The 16,589-nt window shown below is 41.9% G+C and overlaps 1 protein-coding gene across 3 annotated transcripts in view; it reads right to left on the minus strand.

The window, feature by feature from the left end:
• Window positions 1-16,589, minus strand: part of DDHD1 (DDHD domain containing 1) — a 101,069-nt gene that overhangs the window by 8,184 nt on the left and 76,296 nt on the right. For all 3 annotated transcript variants that reach the window (XM_067554786.1, XM_067554787.1, XM_067554785.1), the window contains 2 exons: window positions 7,573-7,648; window positions 1,846-1,995 (listed from right to left, as the gene is read on the minus strand). In XM_067554786.1, coding sequence (XP_067410887.1) covers window positions 1,846-1,995; window positions 7,573-7,648 — 226 coding nt within the window. The remainder of the gene's footprint in view (window positions 1-1,845; window positions 1,996-7,572; window positions 7,649-16,589) is intronic.

A 16,589-nucleotide genomic window follows, 5' to 3' on the forward strand; every position in this document is an offset into this window, starting at 1 on the left:
CATGCTCGAACAATATTTTTATCTCCTCCCTAGTCATGTGACCAAGTTTCCACTTCTTGTAAGCTTCCTTTTTGTATTTAAGTTCACTGAAGCTTGCTTTCTTAAGCCATGCTGGCCACCTACAATATTTGCTATTCTTTCTGTACATCGGGATGGTTTACTCCTGCGCCTTCAATAAGGTTTCTTTAAAATACATTCAGCTCTCCTGGATGCTGTTCCATCTCATATTAGTCTCCCAGAGGATCCTGCCTATCAGTTCCCTAAGGGAGACAAAGGCTACTTTTCTGAAGTCCAGGGTCCATATTCTGCTGCTCTATTTTCTTCCTTTTGTCAGGATCCTGAACTTGAATTGAGGCACAGCAGAAGGCTGCAATCCACAGGGTTCCTGGGCCAGGACCCAGAGCAGTGGGCAGGCCCGGGTCTCTCCCTGCCCCCAAACTCGCTACTAGGGAAGTGGCAGAATAAGTTGCTGCAGGTAACACTGAGGAAGTGGGTGGACAAGATAATGCAGTAGCTACTAGGGAAAGTGGCTGGACTACTGAGGAGCCAAACCTTCCCCCGGAAAGGGGGAATAAGGATTGTGACTCAGCCAGAGGGCCAAGCCACAAACAGGATGCTGTGGTCCTGACAGCCTTGAGAAGGGCTCCAGGCGAACTGTGGGGAAAGGGTGATGGTGTGCAGACCGCAGACGTGGGTGTTGGCCTAGAGCTAATCCCCAGACAACCAGCAGGAGGCGCCAGTCCAGCAGTGAGTGGTGTGAACCCATCACAAATATCCTTTGAAGAATGAGCAGCTCTTCCGTGGATGTGCTGTGGTGGGGAGGGAGAAATGAAAACTATGGCCCTAATTCAGCAAAACATTTAAATGTGAGTGGTACAACTGAACTTGAATTAGACCATTCCTGTGTTTAGGTACTTTACTTAATTAGGGCCTATATTGGGATAAAAAGAGTAGACTGGCACGGCGGGGTAAGTCACAGTATCATGATCACTTTTACATTCGGCCAATTCCAATAGCCTTAACTTTGTTTCAGGGAGGAGAGATCTTGGATTCACTTTTGGGATATGTCCTGGGCTAGGGCTAGATGCCAGGATGGCATGTTGTCATTAGGGCCCCCGTCACAAAGAGTAAAACAGCAGCTTTGTTTAAAATAAATCCTTATTATGGATCAATGTGCAGCAGCAGCAGTCAAATAAGCTAAGAGAATGCTAGGAACCATTAGGAAAGGGGCAGATAGACAGTAACTATCATAATCATAACAACATATCAGGCACGAGATCCAAGGAAGGCTGCAGTCATGGCCCAGGGAGCCCTCTGCTGCCTTGCTGTCACAGCCCTGCTTCCTTGCTCCCCATGACAACAGGGCTGCAGAGGTGTTCCCGTGCTGTCGCAAGGCCAGTTATACCCGATCCTTGCAGATATCCTGAGTGTTGCTGACTGATTTTTTTCCATCGATTTCACTGTCAGCTGAAATTGACTTTTACCTACCTTTATCAATTAAAATCAAATCCTAAGAAGCCCAATTATTAGTGAATTAGTAGTTTCAAATTTTGCATCAGAAATCAGTCTGCTACTGAGTAAACCATTTCAAAGGAAGGATAAGTGCAGCATAGGACATCATTGCATTTTCTAGTGATAATTTATTTTGCAATTATAAAATGCAACACACTGAAAAATGAATGGCAGAAAACTGTTCTGCAAAACTTTGTTGCATGCAGACACATACCTATATTGATGTAAGTACTTTGAAGATCACTTCTTACATATTGTCTTTTATTGTCCTTTAGCAGACTTTATTTAAAAATACTTTTGAGGTAAATGCTTGTAACTGCAATAAAAACTCACCACTGGATCTGTTGGATGAAAAATGTTTAGCAACCGGTTACAAATAGTTCTGGGCAGAATGTGATCTTGACTTCCACTGTTTCCTGGACGGATGCCCCGCAATGCCAAAAACACTGCTAATGGAGATCCCATACAGAAGAAATTCTCAACCTAAGGAGACATTTCATTTCATATTAATAGCTGGAGGAAATGTAGCTGTCTAACATCAGTGGGATTTGGTTTAAATCTCAATGTCTCAACAGAGGGACTTCAGAAATGTGTTATGAAGTACTAGTAGTAAAAGTGAAGAAGTCCACAGGTAAACTTTCCATCTCCCATAAATGTGATCAGAAATATATATATGTTACTGCACAATGTAAGACAAATTCTGCAAAGCTGCAAACACTGTCTCAGTTCAGTAGGATACTTCAACTGAAGGAGGCGTACAAGTATTACAGGAGGTGGGACAGGGGAGATGATTTTGGAGATTAAAGAAAAATTATGTGGTTCATAATGCTGAAGTCTGATTTCTCATGAAATTGCAGGAACCTTACCACAACTACTTAACTTCACTTTAAACAAATGCTCTGTGGCTGTCTCTGATACATAGACCATCAAGGAAGCAGATAAGTAAGTTATATTGAAAATTAAAAACTATCTACATTATATTTGTAATACACACACACACACACACACACACACACACACACACACACACACACACACACACACACCAGTATTATACACAACGTCTTAAAAACATCTTATGTTGAGTGAATGGTTTGGTACTTGTGAAAAGGTGCCAGTATGACAAAAACTGGGAACTGTTACACACAGAGTAGGTACAGTACAATGGTAGTTTTGCAAGCTCCCCTCATATGGACCCGATCTACTACAATCTTGTTCTGGAGGACTGCCTCTGACATTGAGAGGCTAGTTCAGTCTCCACTGGCGATTCAAACTTGCAAACCTGTCCCCTGAGAACCAGGCTGAGACCACTATCTTTTCTGACATAGTTCACTGAACATGCATCAGTGGTAACGACTTTTGGTCACTACCAACCTGGGCCGGGATTCAACATTGACCTAGAGGTGAATGGCTTCGTATCCCATTACCAATCCTCAGACATCCAGTCCCCTAGAAACATCAAATGTAAAACTCTGTAGTCAAATATATTTTCACAAGTCAAAATTACTTTTCAACCTTTAGTATATTTTCTTATAAGAAAAATTCATTCTATCATTATCAGAACTTCATTGTAACTTTCCTGATAAGTTGGCAGTGTATTACAACAGAATCATTACTAGCGCAATACCATTTAGCAGACAAAAGAAATGGCTGCATTTTTGTTAAGTGCATATGCTGAATGCTTGGATTCTTGGAGTGACCATTATGTCAGGCAGCAAATGGAGCGAGACAGAGGAAATAATGGTCCATTTCATTCACCAGATGCCAGCACTGTTAAAAAAAATTCTTCCTCCTCCAAGTTGGCCTTGGTATCACACGACAGAATATTCTTCCTTCAAGCTCCATTTTAATACAATGACTTTATTTCTATAGCAATGCCAGCCAACTTGCAAGCCATAAAGCATGATCTATATTACCGCTTCAGTCAGTTACAGAGCAGCTCTTCTATTTTATAACCAAGCTTTGCATAGCATCCTGTATTTTCCTAATTGGATGAAAGCTTCTTTTTTTCTTCAGTAGCAACAATAAAAATGCAGTGACCATTAAATACAAGAAGGTATCACTGCATAATCCTTTACATCATACAAGTAACTTTCAACCCTGCCAATCTGACATGCCTGCATTCAGGGTTTGAAATACAAGACTGTACTATTCCAGTTTCAGAAATGGGTATCATGAAAGCTGTTGTGACTGTCATGTGATACTTGATAGCTGATAATAAAAAGGAATTTTCAGTAAACTCAGCTTAGGTGAAATGCAGATTAAACAAGGATTTCAAAAGGTAAATGGATCCAATGGTTACAAGGCACAAGAAGGGTTTTCCTGTTTCTTCAGCCCATCCATAATTCATCACTGACAATGTCCATGTGGACAAGTGCTTTCTTCTTGGATCATAGAGTTCTTTTCTATACATTCTCTTACATGCAGAAGTCTTTTGATGTGGTGTTTCAGCTAGGTTCAACTTGTAGATTGAAGACTTACACAATCGTAGAGAATATCCCATGTAATGGTTATGATCAATGCCAAAAAGTTAATCGCCACAAAATCAAGACAGAGCCTTTCAGAAATTAAGTCCTTCAAACTGAGGAACTGAAGCCATCATACCCTCAGCATTATCAAGTAGGTAGTTTATTTGAAAAGTTACCATATGATCAATTGAGGTCAGGAGGCCACAGTCTTTAGAAACTAGGTAGCATTAATTTTGATGGCCAGATGTTGAAGCAGGACTGGAGAATATTACCTATTTGTGTGAAATACAGCAGCAAATTTTCACTGTCACAGTTTAATAATAGAGAAGCAATGTTTGTTTTTAATGTTGCCCTCTAAAGATAGATTATTTTGACAGCTATGATTCAGAAGATAAACTGTATTACCGGGGAAGAATAATACACAGGAATCTGAGCTAAGCTACTTTAGCAACAAAACGCAAATCGCCAATAACACCATTCAAGGCTTTGTGTAATTCTTCTAGACTAGATAAACAGCTGAATGAGAGAATGAATGTGTGACAATGCACCTTTCAATGAGAAAACGTGTGCAAGTGAAGGGAACATATGGGCATATTTACGGGTGAAGTTAAAATGGAAGGGCAATGAGGATAACTGCCTATTATGTTTATATATTGCTTTTCATCCAAAAGGATTGCAAAGAACATTACTGAGGAAATACTTCAGCTCAGCACCAAACTGCAGTCACTTCTAGAGCATAGCCCGTAGCCCTTTAACTGCATCAGAAACACCATGCAACTTTTGAGGAGAAGTGAAGGAACAAAACAAGCAGATTAGTATTACATGGGGAATTTAACTAGGCAGTTCTGTTCTGAGTTGCTGCGCAGTGTTGCTGCAAGAAGTTTGAAGATCTCCTTTTCTCTCAGATATGGCTGCATTTCAGTTGTACTCCTGGTAATTCATCAGTGTCTTGTCAACATCATTAGCATCTCTGGCTAGAAGATGCTGCTGTATAGAAGATGAGACTTCTAATAGGTTGGAATTTGCCCAGGGAACCAGGGTTAACTGATTTTAATCTTTGTGAAACGTGCCACGGAATCTTGAAATAGCTTGGGTAATTGTGTTGACAAACACAGAGTTAAATAAACTAATCACCAGCTTTGGGACCAGGAAGTAATTGTGGTATGCCCCTCCTCTCTTCCACTTCTTAAAGGAAAATGCTATCATGCTGTTATCTTTGGCCACTGAAGCAAAAACGACAACTGATAGGCCCCAACGCCATACAGAGGCTAGTGCCACACCCTTCCCAGCATTTTTACTCTTCAGATAAGCATAGAGAAGTCTTCCTTAGCCTCTTCCTCCTCTTCCGCAGCTGTTGTCCCACAGACAAGGCCAAAACGAGATTGCATCCCTAAACTTTACATGTCTGGTGAGATACTAATAGAGTTGTGGCTTATAGTCCCTCAATGAGATCTACCACTCCTAGCTCTGAGTGTTTTAGTGGATCCCTCATTAGAGCTACCATTGTGGAGGAAGTCTAAGGTCCTTAACCCCAAAGACCCTATTCTAGTGGCCATAACCTTGGCCAGGATGAGGAGTTAGGGGCACTGACCAAAGACTCATCAAATCTTCAGTTTTCTTCCCCAGAAGGAGCACTTTTATGCATCACTTCCTTTCTCATTAATCACCAGCCAATGTAGCTTTTGGATTTCTTCCTGAACTTGTCTTGCCAGAGAAACGTGTCTATTGGTTCACAGTCAAGCAAGCATGTAAATCTCACTAGTGACTTTCCCTGATCTTAGGCATTCCGTGTTTTTCAGGCACTACAAAGGGCAATAAAGCAGTAGTGACCAAATTTTTCATCAAAGTAGTACAGGCCTGTTCAATCATACATGAAGGCCAGCTGTGACCACTATGACCATCTACTCTGATCTTCTGTCTGTCTTCTTTGGGCAGGCCAAAGAATTTCATTCAGCAATTACCAAATCAAACTCAATAACTCATGGTTAAATTAGAGCGTTATCAAAGGAATAACCATGTCTAGGCAGAAAGAGCCAAGACTTTGGTGGATGATACAACAGTTACTTGTCACCACGTTAGTCACATGCAACCAGCTGGACTAATATGCCGCTGTGAAGTCGTCCTTCAGTAGAAGTGTCCTGTAGAATCTTCTTTTGGTAGAAGCATCTTGTTCTTATATATTTAAGGTAAACCCCTCCTCCTCTTGAACTGCTCTCCATCAGAGTGAAGGTAGCCAGAAACTACAGCGATAGGCACAGTATAAAACCCTTTGATAGATGCTTTAACAGTCTATGGAAGATTTAGCAGGATGAGGAAGAGAGAGGATGTATGACAAGGGAAAATTACTTACGAGTAATTTGGTTTGTCATAGTTCTCTCGTCTTTTCCCATCCTACTTCCCTCATTTCGTGTGCTTTCTTAAGGGCTCTTGCTCTGAAAAGGTTCAGACTGAATGCAAGTGGACAAACGATAGTCTTTGTACAGAATTGAGGGGTGGAGGGTATCAGTCTATCTCCTGCTTCCCAACTGGTATAGATAATAGCATGATGTCGTTTTTGTTTTTTTGAATGATGGTGAAGAGGGGAAGGTTATGACAAACTGAACTACTAGTAAGTAATTTTTCTTTTTTTCTATCAGTTGATATTGACTGTAGTTATTAAGGCCCAGATTTTTAAAGCTTTTAAGGCATTTCTGTGCTCAATGTTGCAATGACTCAGTGATTCAGGAGCCTACAGTGACAGCTGATGGGATTTAGACTCCTTAAATGCCTAAATCCCTTTTGAAAATGATATTTAGGCTCCTAAATCTGCTAAGCATTGCGTTGATGAGCACAGCAATGCCTAAATACCTTTAAAAATCTGGGCCTATTAGTACAAAAGCAGTGACATCAGGAGAAGGAAAAAATGTAATTTTAAAAACTAGCTAATTTTCTTCTATACATAATGTCATATTTTTAAGGTCCAATATCTCAAGACATTCTAGGGCTGCTAAAGCAAATGCTATGCAACCAATTGGAAAGCTGGGAATTTCCTCTTTCCAATGGCAGAAAGCTCCAGTAATTGGCCCTATTAGTTTATAAAATGTAGTCTAAACCTATCACTAAAACCTGCTTGTCCTGTGTCTCAGCGGGCCAGTATAATTTGGGGGAAAATTCCACATTTGGAGGAAGTTCAGGCAGGTTTGAAGCTGTTCAGAGGTTTAGCGTGTTAGAAGCAGTCCCAGGTCAAGATGGATTAGTGAGCAGAGTAGTGGTGAGACTGTCAGAGATGCACGATAAATGCAATTTACAAAATGGATTTTCACCACCACATGTGGTATAAACAAACATGTAATATTAATATAATTCATATTAATACATAATATATATTTTATATATAAATATATATTAAGTTTAAACTAAAGATCAAAAAATAAACATATGAATGTATATGAATCCTTTTATATACATATACAAATATTAAAAAATAATCAGTAAAAATTACCTCAGCATAAGCAGAAAAAGAAGCTTGGGTAGAGTATACTGAAAGCAAACCTTTATAGCAAATACAATGCATGTTAATTCATTCAATACAGAGCTGTCTTGAGCAACATACCTTAAATTTTAAGGCAGGTGTTTTCGATATGGTTGATGCCTTTAATTCATGTAACCTTTCTTCTATCTCTCTCAATCTAGAAAAAAGGGGTGTCTTTATTAGGCATAGTGTGTACAAAAAGCAGTTAGCCAGTTTTGAGGTTGTATGGGTTGTCTGCATTAGGAGAAGGAATTGATGCAGGAGTCAGATATTTGTTTGATGCAGTCCTATTTATTTACAAAGAGCATACACAAAGTCCTGTTTCCCTGAACGCAGCAGGAATCATGTAGCAGAAGACAGTTTCTTTGCTCACAGTCCCAACCCTTCCTCAGCTAGTACTTTACACAAAAGAGCTCTCTCTCAGCTTTTCTCAGGTCATGCTACACATGCATCCTGGACTGTCTTCTTGACTTCCTTCTCTATCGACTTCTGTGGTGGTTTTGCTACTTCTGCCCCCTCCTCCCTAGCCTCACAGTTGCAATCAAAACAATCCTTCATTCCTGTTTAATCAGATCCCAAGGAAACCTCTTGGACTGCATGTCCCAGCCTCCGGCTGTACTTGCACACAGTCTAGTCCGGGGGTAGTGGTTTTCCATTGCTTCAGCTATCACTAAACAAAGGAGCATTTAAACTGTTCCCTTGTTTTGAATGAATGTAAGGCAGCGATCAGACCCATCAGCTTTAACAAGGTTGTAGGATTGCTCCACCCACACCAGAACAATAGTATTACAGATTCTTTACAGAACAGAAGAAATGACTTTATTCAATTTTCAAAGTGTGTTTTATAAATAAAATGTACAACATACCTATTCTGCTGTGTATCAGTCTAAGCAGCAAAAAATGGGTTTTGGGTACTGGAGCTTACTGAGAAGCAGCATTTTCAACTGTCCACAAGTGTTCAAGAATATGACTCAGTCACAGCAAATAAACTGACTATTTTAATCCATTACATATTGAGAAGTATTGTACACTATAGTCACATATGCCACTTATATCATAGTATAGAGATAAATACAATTAAAAACATTTGAGAATACAGTCAACAGAAAAAACAGACAAACTACTCAGGGTGCAAAAATTTTCCCAAACCAATATTACTTTGGAAAGATTATAATTTTTGAAATCCTGAAGTTACAGAACACAATTTTATATTTTATAGAATCATACATATTAGAGTCATACTGAACTACACTAATACAATTTAAAGATGGCTGTATTTACTCATAAATGCATATGTTACATAAAGTTAGGATTAATGGGATCAAGCTTGAAACATTTTTGCTAATGGCTAGGCATCTGGGGCAAGAGTATGGAAATGGCAATATGTTTCACTGGTCCGATTCTAATGACATATTTAAGGGGTTGCTCCTTCCACATATTTTGGTATACTGAGGAGGTTTCTTCATATTTCTCTCAGTTGAATTGTGCATTATAAATACATTTGGCACAGTGAAAGTCTTGCTCCTTTATATATACATTGTTGTAGCCATGTTGATCCCAGGTCCTGTGCTGGACCTGAAGAAGAACTTTTGTGGCTTGAAAGCTTGTCTCTCTCACCAACAGAAGTTGGTCCAATAAAAAGATTACCTCACCCACCTTGTCTTGCTCCTCTACAGAAATTCAAAGGCACAAATGTGGGTAAGACAGGTTCCAAGGTGGAAAGGGTAACAACAGTCACCACTGGCTTTTGCACAGGAACTGATTTAAAGCTGCCACCACTTCTTGCCGGGCCCCCCTGTCTTCACCTTATATCCTGGAGGAATCTGGAAAGTGCCCTTCCCACTGCTGCCTAAGAGCCCTCCTGAGTATTTGGGGCTGGAAGGTGAGGTCAATTCACCACCATCTGTCACTGTCCCCTGCAGTGTCTCCCTGCTGCTCAAGACCCCCTATCAACACCTTGCACACCCCAACAGTTGAAGTCTCATTTACCAAGATCAGTGCCGGTTGCAAGACAACACAACACTAAAGTTTCTGGCTGAAAGATGGCAGCAGGCAGAGGTAGGCAGCAGATGAGGAGGTTACTTACCTGTAACTGGAGGTACTTCGAGATGTGTGGTCCTTCTCTGTATTCCACTGGTGGTTATGCATGCCCATCATGCGCCAAGAGTTGGAGAATTTGAAAATAGTGTCCATTGGTCTGCACACATGCCCTGGCTCGCCTCGTGCTTCCATCTGAGGCGATAAAGGGCAGGGCGGACAGACTGCATCTTCAGTTCCTTCTTTACCATGAATCTGACCAATCCGAGGCAGAGGGGAAGGAGAGTGCGAAGTGGAATACCGATAAGGACCACACATCTCGAAGAACCTCTAGTTCCAAGTAAGTAACTTTCTCTTCTTCTTCAAGTGATGGTCCCTATTGCATTCTACTGAAGGTGATTAACAAGCAGCAGCTAAGCTGGAGGAGGGTGGGGGAACGGCTGTGTGGAGAACTGCCATACTGCAGGAGGCATCCACCATCAAGTCCTGCTCTAAGGCGTGATGCACTGCAAAGGTATGCATAGAATTCCACATGGTTGTTCTACATATGACCATGAGCAGAACATCTTGAAGGAAGGCTGTTGTTGAAGCCTGAGCTCTTGTGGAGGGAGCACACACCCCGGTGGGGGGAAGAGAGACCCAACAGCTGGTGGCAGGGTTTAATGCAACCCAAAATCCACTAAGAGATTCTCTGGGTGGAGATGACCTGTCCTCTGGGTCTCTCTGCTACTGCAACAAACAGTCTAGGGGACTCCTGGATTGCTTTTGTTCTCTGCAGGTAGAAGGCCAGAGCTCATCAGATGTTGAGGGAAAAGAGGTGATGTTCCTCTGCAGAGGTGTGTGGTTTTGGGAAGGAAACAGGTAAGTGAATGGATTGATTGATGTGAAACTGGGAGACCACCTTTGGTAAAAATGTGGCATGTAGATGCAGGAAGGTTTTATCCTTGTGGAAAACTGACTCTTCTTTCAGAAGTAATAGCAACATGGAAGGTGATTTTGATGAAAGAAGAAACATGAGAGGCTTCATCAGCATGCAGAAATTGAGGTCCCATTGGGGTACGACTGTTTGGGGGGGTGGGAAGGCTCTGATGTACCTTGATACATAGTGATTCATCTGTCTTCAGGTTAAAAAGGTGGGATTTGTTGAAAAGGTGGTCCTCAATGGAATTTAAATTCTCGGAAAACCAGAAAATGGAGCCAAGACTCTCTAAACACATGACTATCACTGTAGCAATGATCCCGAAGGAGGTAACCGCTGCATCTATTGCTGATTGAAGGGCAATTCTGGCCACGAGCTTCCCTTCATCAACAGGTGTTTGAAAACAAGCACAATCTTGTTGTGGAAGGCTATCAGCGAACTCCTCAAATTTACTGTAATTCAGGAAATCTTATTTGGCTAACAATGCCTCATACTTTGAGATCCTGAATTGCAGGCTAGAAGATGAGAACACTTTAAGTCCTAGAAGATCTAGAACAGTGGTTCCCAACCTTTTTTGCTCGAGGGCCAAAAAGTATCATTTTTACAACTCTGAAGGGCCACCAGTCTATCAACTCATAAAAAAATGTATTGATGTATACAGTGTATATACACCATTAAGGACTACAGATCACTACATATTTAAAGTAAACATTTATTTAGTGCAAAGCAAATTAAACAAAAATTAAACTGTTAAGAACAGTTAAAGTTATAAAGTATGTCCATTTCACAGAACTCTCATCTAATCCGACTTCTGTGGCTGAAGACCAGAAGCTAACTTGTCGATGTCTGGCTTCAGGTTAGTGGTCGCCAGTAACCTTAGACCACTCAAATTTGTGTCTGTAAGGTGGGCACGATTTCTGTTTTTGATCAGTTTCATTGGAGAAAATGCTTGCTCGCACCAGTAGGTACTCCCAAAGCGGCAAACACAACACTGAGCAAAAGAACACAGATATTCAAATTCAGTCACTGGAAACATTTGCCAAAATGAAATCATATCTGCCACAGTGGAAAGGGCTGGAAGTTCAGTAAATAAGCCCTTCAGGTTGCACTTCAGATTTATAATTTTCAGTTGCAGTTTCTCCTGTAGTGAACCAATCTTGTCACTGGGAAACGTAAATGGATTTCTAAAGAGAGTCACGTTGTTCTCCTCTGCTTCAAGCTGACTAAATCAGGACTGAAAAATTTCCAACAGTGCTTCAACTTTACTTTTATACTTGTCTGTGTCAATTCCATTGTCCACTGATCTCTCTCTCTCTCAGATGCTCAAAATTGTCAAGCTTTTTGTAAGCTAGCTGACCAATAAAAAGCTGCAGCCCCATTTTAAAGGAAGCAACATAATTACACATATTTGTGAAGAGTCTGACGCTTCAGATTCAAAGTATTGAGGTGAGCAGTAATATCGACTAAGAATGCCAAGTCATTCAGCCAGTCACTCTCTGCAAGACATTCACGTTTCATAGGCAACTCATCGATTTCTGTCTGAAACTGAAGCACACCATTCTTCAAATCACAGAAGCGAGAAAGAACTTTACCTTTTGACAGCCATCGGACCTCACAGTGCAGCAATAGTCCACCATACTCTTCTTCCACCTCAAGAAGAAACTGTCTGAATTCTCACCTATTTAAAGCCCTGGCGTGGATTTTGTTCACACATTTTAGCATTACATCCATCACAGGCTTGAGATTCAAACTTTTCCCACACAATGCCTCTTGATGAATGATGCAATGGTACTTTAAGAGTGGTCGTTCAAGAAACTGCTCCAACAGAGAAAGACACCCAACATGTCTGTCTATCAACAAGGTGAATCGTCTGTGCAGCTGCTATCCAGCTTTCCCCAGTCCAGATTATTTCTTTCCACACGTCTATAAGGGTAGCAAAGAAAACTGTTCCATTTATGGTGCCGTGCACTGACTGAAGCCCAAGCAGCTCTTCAATGACCTCAAAATTTTCATTGATAGCTCGAATAAAAATTATGACCTGTGCTGTGTCAGAGATATCATTAGATTTATCCATAGCCAGTGAAAAGAACTTGCACTTTGAGGCATGAAAAGCCACTTGATCCTTAACATACTCAGAAAGCCGTTCAACATGTCTTGTCATAGTGTTATTTGACAGAAGTATGTCTTTAAATTTGGTCGCGACATGCTTGTTGTCCAGTATTCTGGCTGCTATTTTTAGGGCAGGCTTCACGATTTCCTCTCCATCTGTAAAAGGCTTCTTTTTTTGGCCAACAATACAGCTACCTCATAGGAAGCAACAATTGCACTTTTGCTTTGCTCATATTTATTCACAAATAATGACTGCTGACTGCTCAGTGCACTTTCTTTCCTGGAAACTTACTCCCACCGTACATCAGAACCGATCAGATATTTCACATCAAGGACTGTGTGATTAGAGTTGTACTGCCATTCCAAGTTGTACTTTTTCAATACAGAAACACAAACTCACAAACCAAATAGACTGGTTTTCTGCCACCTCCCATCATAAACATGTATTTTTCTTTCCACTCACTATTAAACTCACAGCAAGATACATTTCCAGCTGCACTGTCCTCTGACTTTCGCTTTTTAGATTCTTTTGATGGTAGTGTGCTCATTTTTACATTGTCTATTTTATATCTACAAATGATGCGCAATATGTCACACACTCACAAAGTACCACAGTAGGCAGCTAAGCCATGGTGGGTTGTCTGCTAAGTGCAGGCCAAACTGGAAGGCACTGATTTTTAGAGTCCCCATCCCTCCTCAGGCATGATGCGTCCTGGCTCCTCCATCAGCAGCTCCCACACCTTCCTACCACAACCAGAGGGAAGGAGTTCACCAAGGAGGGTGCCTTTTTGCTGATCTCCCACCCCGTGGGAACTGAAGACGTGGTTGGTCTGCCCTGCCCTTTATCATCTTGGAAGGAAGTATGAGGTGAGTCAGGGTGCATGCGCGGACCAATGGACGCTACTTTCAAATTCTGACTCCAGATGCATGGTGCACATGCGTCACCCTTAATGGACTACAATAGGGACCATCACTCAAAACTGAAGTAACTGCACATCCCAAGGAGCAGCAACTGCATAAGTAGTAACACATGGCCCTGCTAAGCCTCATCTCCAACTGGTGAAGCTTGGTTTATAGGCAGATGTTTGGGAAAGAAGAAATGGTTACTAACCTTTCCATAACTGTTATTCTTTGAGATGTGTTGCACATCTCCATTTCACTGTAGGTGTATGTGCATTCCAGTTCACAGTTGTCAGTTTTTTCCTTAGCAGTAACTGTCAGGGCAGCACAAATGCCCTCTGCTGCCTTTTGCACTGCGTGCAGGCACAAAGGGCAGAGCCACCCTGAACCCTCCTCAGTTCCTTGCTACTGGAAAGACTCTGATAGAGGGGGGAAGGAAGGCAGGCTGTGGAATGGATATGCAAAACACTTCTCAAAAAACAACAGTTATGGAAAAGTTAGTAAGTGTTTCTTCTTCTTCTTAGAATCACGGCCGCTGTCAATTCCACCATAGGTGACACACAAGCAGTTCACACTGGAAGACATCTTTGGGCAAGAGAAGAATAGGAGGAAAAGTATAGAGGAGTCCATTTGACAGTAGTCTGTCAACAAACCCAGGCTATGGCCACTTAGGAGCAAAATTGGTGAAATTTTCTGCCATCTCTTGCTGCAAATAGATCCACTAGTGGAGTTCTCGGAACTGGAAAATGGACTTGTGGTGACTGATAAACAGTATGCTTAGGCAACTTGCCAGAGTATTCCGGAACCCTGGAAGGTAAGCCACTTTTAAAAGTACAGGGTTGGCAGCGCATATGTTTCAAAGCAGAATCACTTCCTGACACAGCAGCAAAGATCAGGTCCCTCCTTGTTTGTTTACATAAAACATTGTTGGTCAGAACCTAAAAGCCCCTTCCCTGGATGTGTGGAAGAAACACCATGCAAACTGACTGGCTAAACTGCAACTCTCCGATATTTATATGTAATCTTAGATCTTGGGGAGACCAGAGACCTTGTGTCTATATGAGACCTAAGTAAGACCACCAACCCAAGTCTGATGCATCTGTGACTAAGGTGAAAGATTGCTGAGGCAGGGTGAAGTGATCTTCCTTGCAAATGTTGGAAGGTGCTGTCCATCAATCTAGGGAGGGTAAGATCTGATTTGGTATCTGACCTATCATGTCCAATGATGCTTCCTTGGTGAATTCACAACCAGCCCTGTCAGCTTTCTGAAACATAGTCTGGTATATTGGATGACGTAAATGCAGGCTTGCTACATGCCCTAGCAGCCTCAAACAGCTCTTACTGTGGGGAGGACATATGTCTTTAAGCCTAGAATGATGCCTTGCATCGTCTGAAACCTTGATGGTGGAAGGAAAGCTTTGACTGCCGTGGAATTGAGGACCACTCCAACAAATTCTATTTTCTGTATTGAAGATAGGACGGACTTCTCCCTGTTGATCAGTAGGCCGAGCACATCAAATTTGGACTCGATAATGTCTACACTGGACAATGCTTATGATCTGGACTGACCTCTTAATAGCCAGTCATCCAGATAATGGAAGATGTGGACTTCTGATCTCCAGAGGGACGCTGCTACTGCTGCCATACGCTCTGTGAATACATGAGAGGCAGCTGACAGACCAAAAGTCAGCACTGTCAGCTCATAGTGAGAACCCTTGACTGAATCTGTCTGTGGCTCTGATGAATTGCCACATGAAAATAAGCATCCTTTAAGTCAAGAGCAGCATACCAATCCCCTGGCTCCAGGGAAGAAATAATGGAAGCTATAGTGATCATCTGGAATTTCAATTTCTTTAGGAATTTAACTCTCTCAGATCTAAAATAGGCCTGAGACCACCTCCCTTTGCTTTCAGGATCAAGAAGTAATGAGAGCAAAAACACTTTCCTCTGAGCAACAGAAGGACCTGTTCTATAGCCCCAAAAGAAGCTATTATATCTCTTGCAACAACACAGCTTTGAGAGAGAGGTTCTTGAAGAGGGATAGGGTGGGGTGGGGTGGCAGGGGGGAGCGGGAGAGAAAGAAATTGAAGGGTGCTTAGAACACACCTATCTGTGGTGATATGGGCCCAAGCATGAATGAAGTGGGACAGGCGATTTGCAAAAATCAGATAATTAAAAGATGGCACTCTTGGAACGGATACTCTGTTCTTGATTAACTCATCAAAACGTGTGCTAGAAGGATGCAGTCTGCCTTGATGAACCGGGTAGATGTCTTTTGTAACTCCTATACCTTTTCTCCTTGGCTTGAGCTACAACTCCCACAAATTGTTAGGTCTGATGAGAATGAAAGGACTTCCTCTTTGCCCCTGGAGTATAAATCCCCAAGGGACTTCAGAGTTGCTCTGGAGTCCTTGAGACTATGCAGAGTGTCATCAGTTTTTCCCAAGAAGAGCAACAATTTCTCAAAGAGGAGATCCTGGATTGTTTGTTGAAGCTCTGAGAGGAGACCACAGGATTGCATCCATGAAGACCATGGCATGGCAATGGAGGAGGCCAGGCAGCGAGTTGCAGAATCAGCTGTACCATGACCAGCCTGCAGAGCTGTTCTAGAAACCAACTTGCTCTGCTCCACCATCACCTGAAATTTTTGTTTATGTTGTCAAGGAGCTCGTCCTTAAACTTCAAAACTGTATCCTGCAGGATAAAATTGCAGTGCTGCAGGACAGCTTGCTGGTTCACAATACAAAGCTGTAACCCTCCTGGGGAATAAAGCTTCCTTCCGAACAAGTCTAGTTTCTTAGTGTCAATGCCTTGTGACCTTGCCTCTCCCTTTTATTAGTTGCAGGTGCTACCAGGAAGCCCTTATGGTAATGGCTGTAAAAATGTTTGAACCCCTGAGAGGGGACGTAGAACCTCCTTTCCGCTCTTTTTGCAGTAGTTGGCAGGGACGATGGGGTTTGCCAAATAACCTTAGTAGGTTCTAGAACAGACTCATTAAAAGGCAAAAATATCCTCGATGGAGCTGCTGCTGTTAAAATATCCGCAAGCCCAGTGAAGAGAGGAGCAGAGCTGTCAACTGATCAGCTTGGTGGTGAGTTGGATCTGACACATGGGAGGTGAGCCGGATACACAT

The sequence above is a fragment of the Emydura macquarii genome, unplaced genomic scaffold (assembly GCF_026122565.2).
Source record: "Emydura macquarii macquarii isolate MOO-44397 ecotype Brisbane River unplaced genomic scaffold, CSIRO-AGI_Emac_v2 contig_1551, whole genome shotgun sequence".
NCBI classification, from domain to species: domain Eukaryota; kingdom Metazoa; phylum Chordata; order Testudines; family Chelidae; genus Emydura; species Emydura macquarii.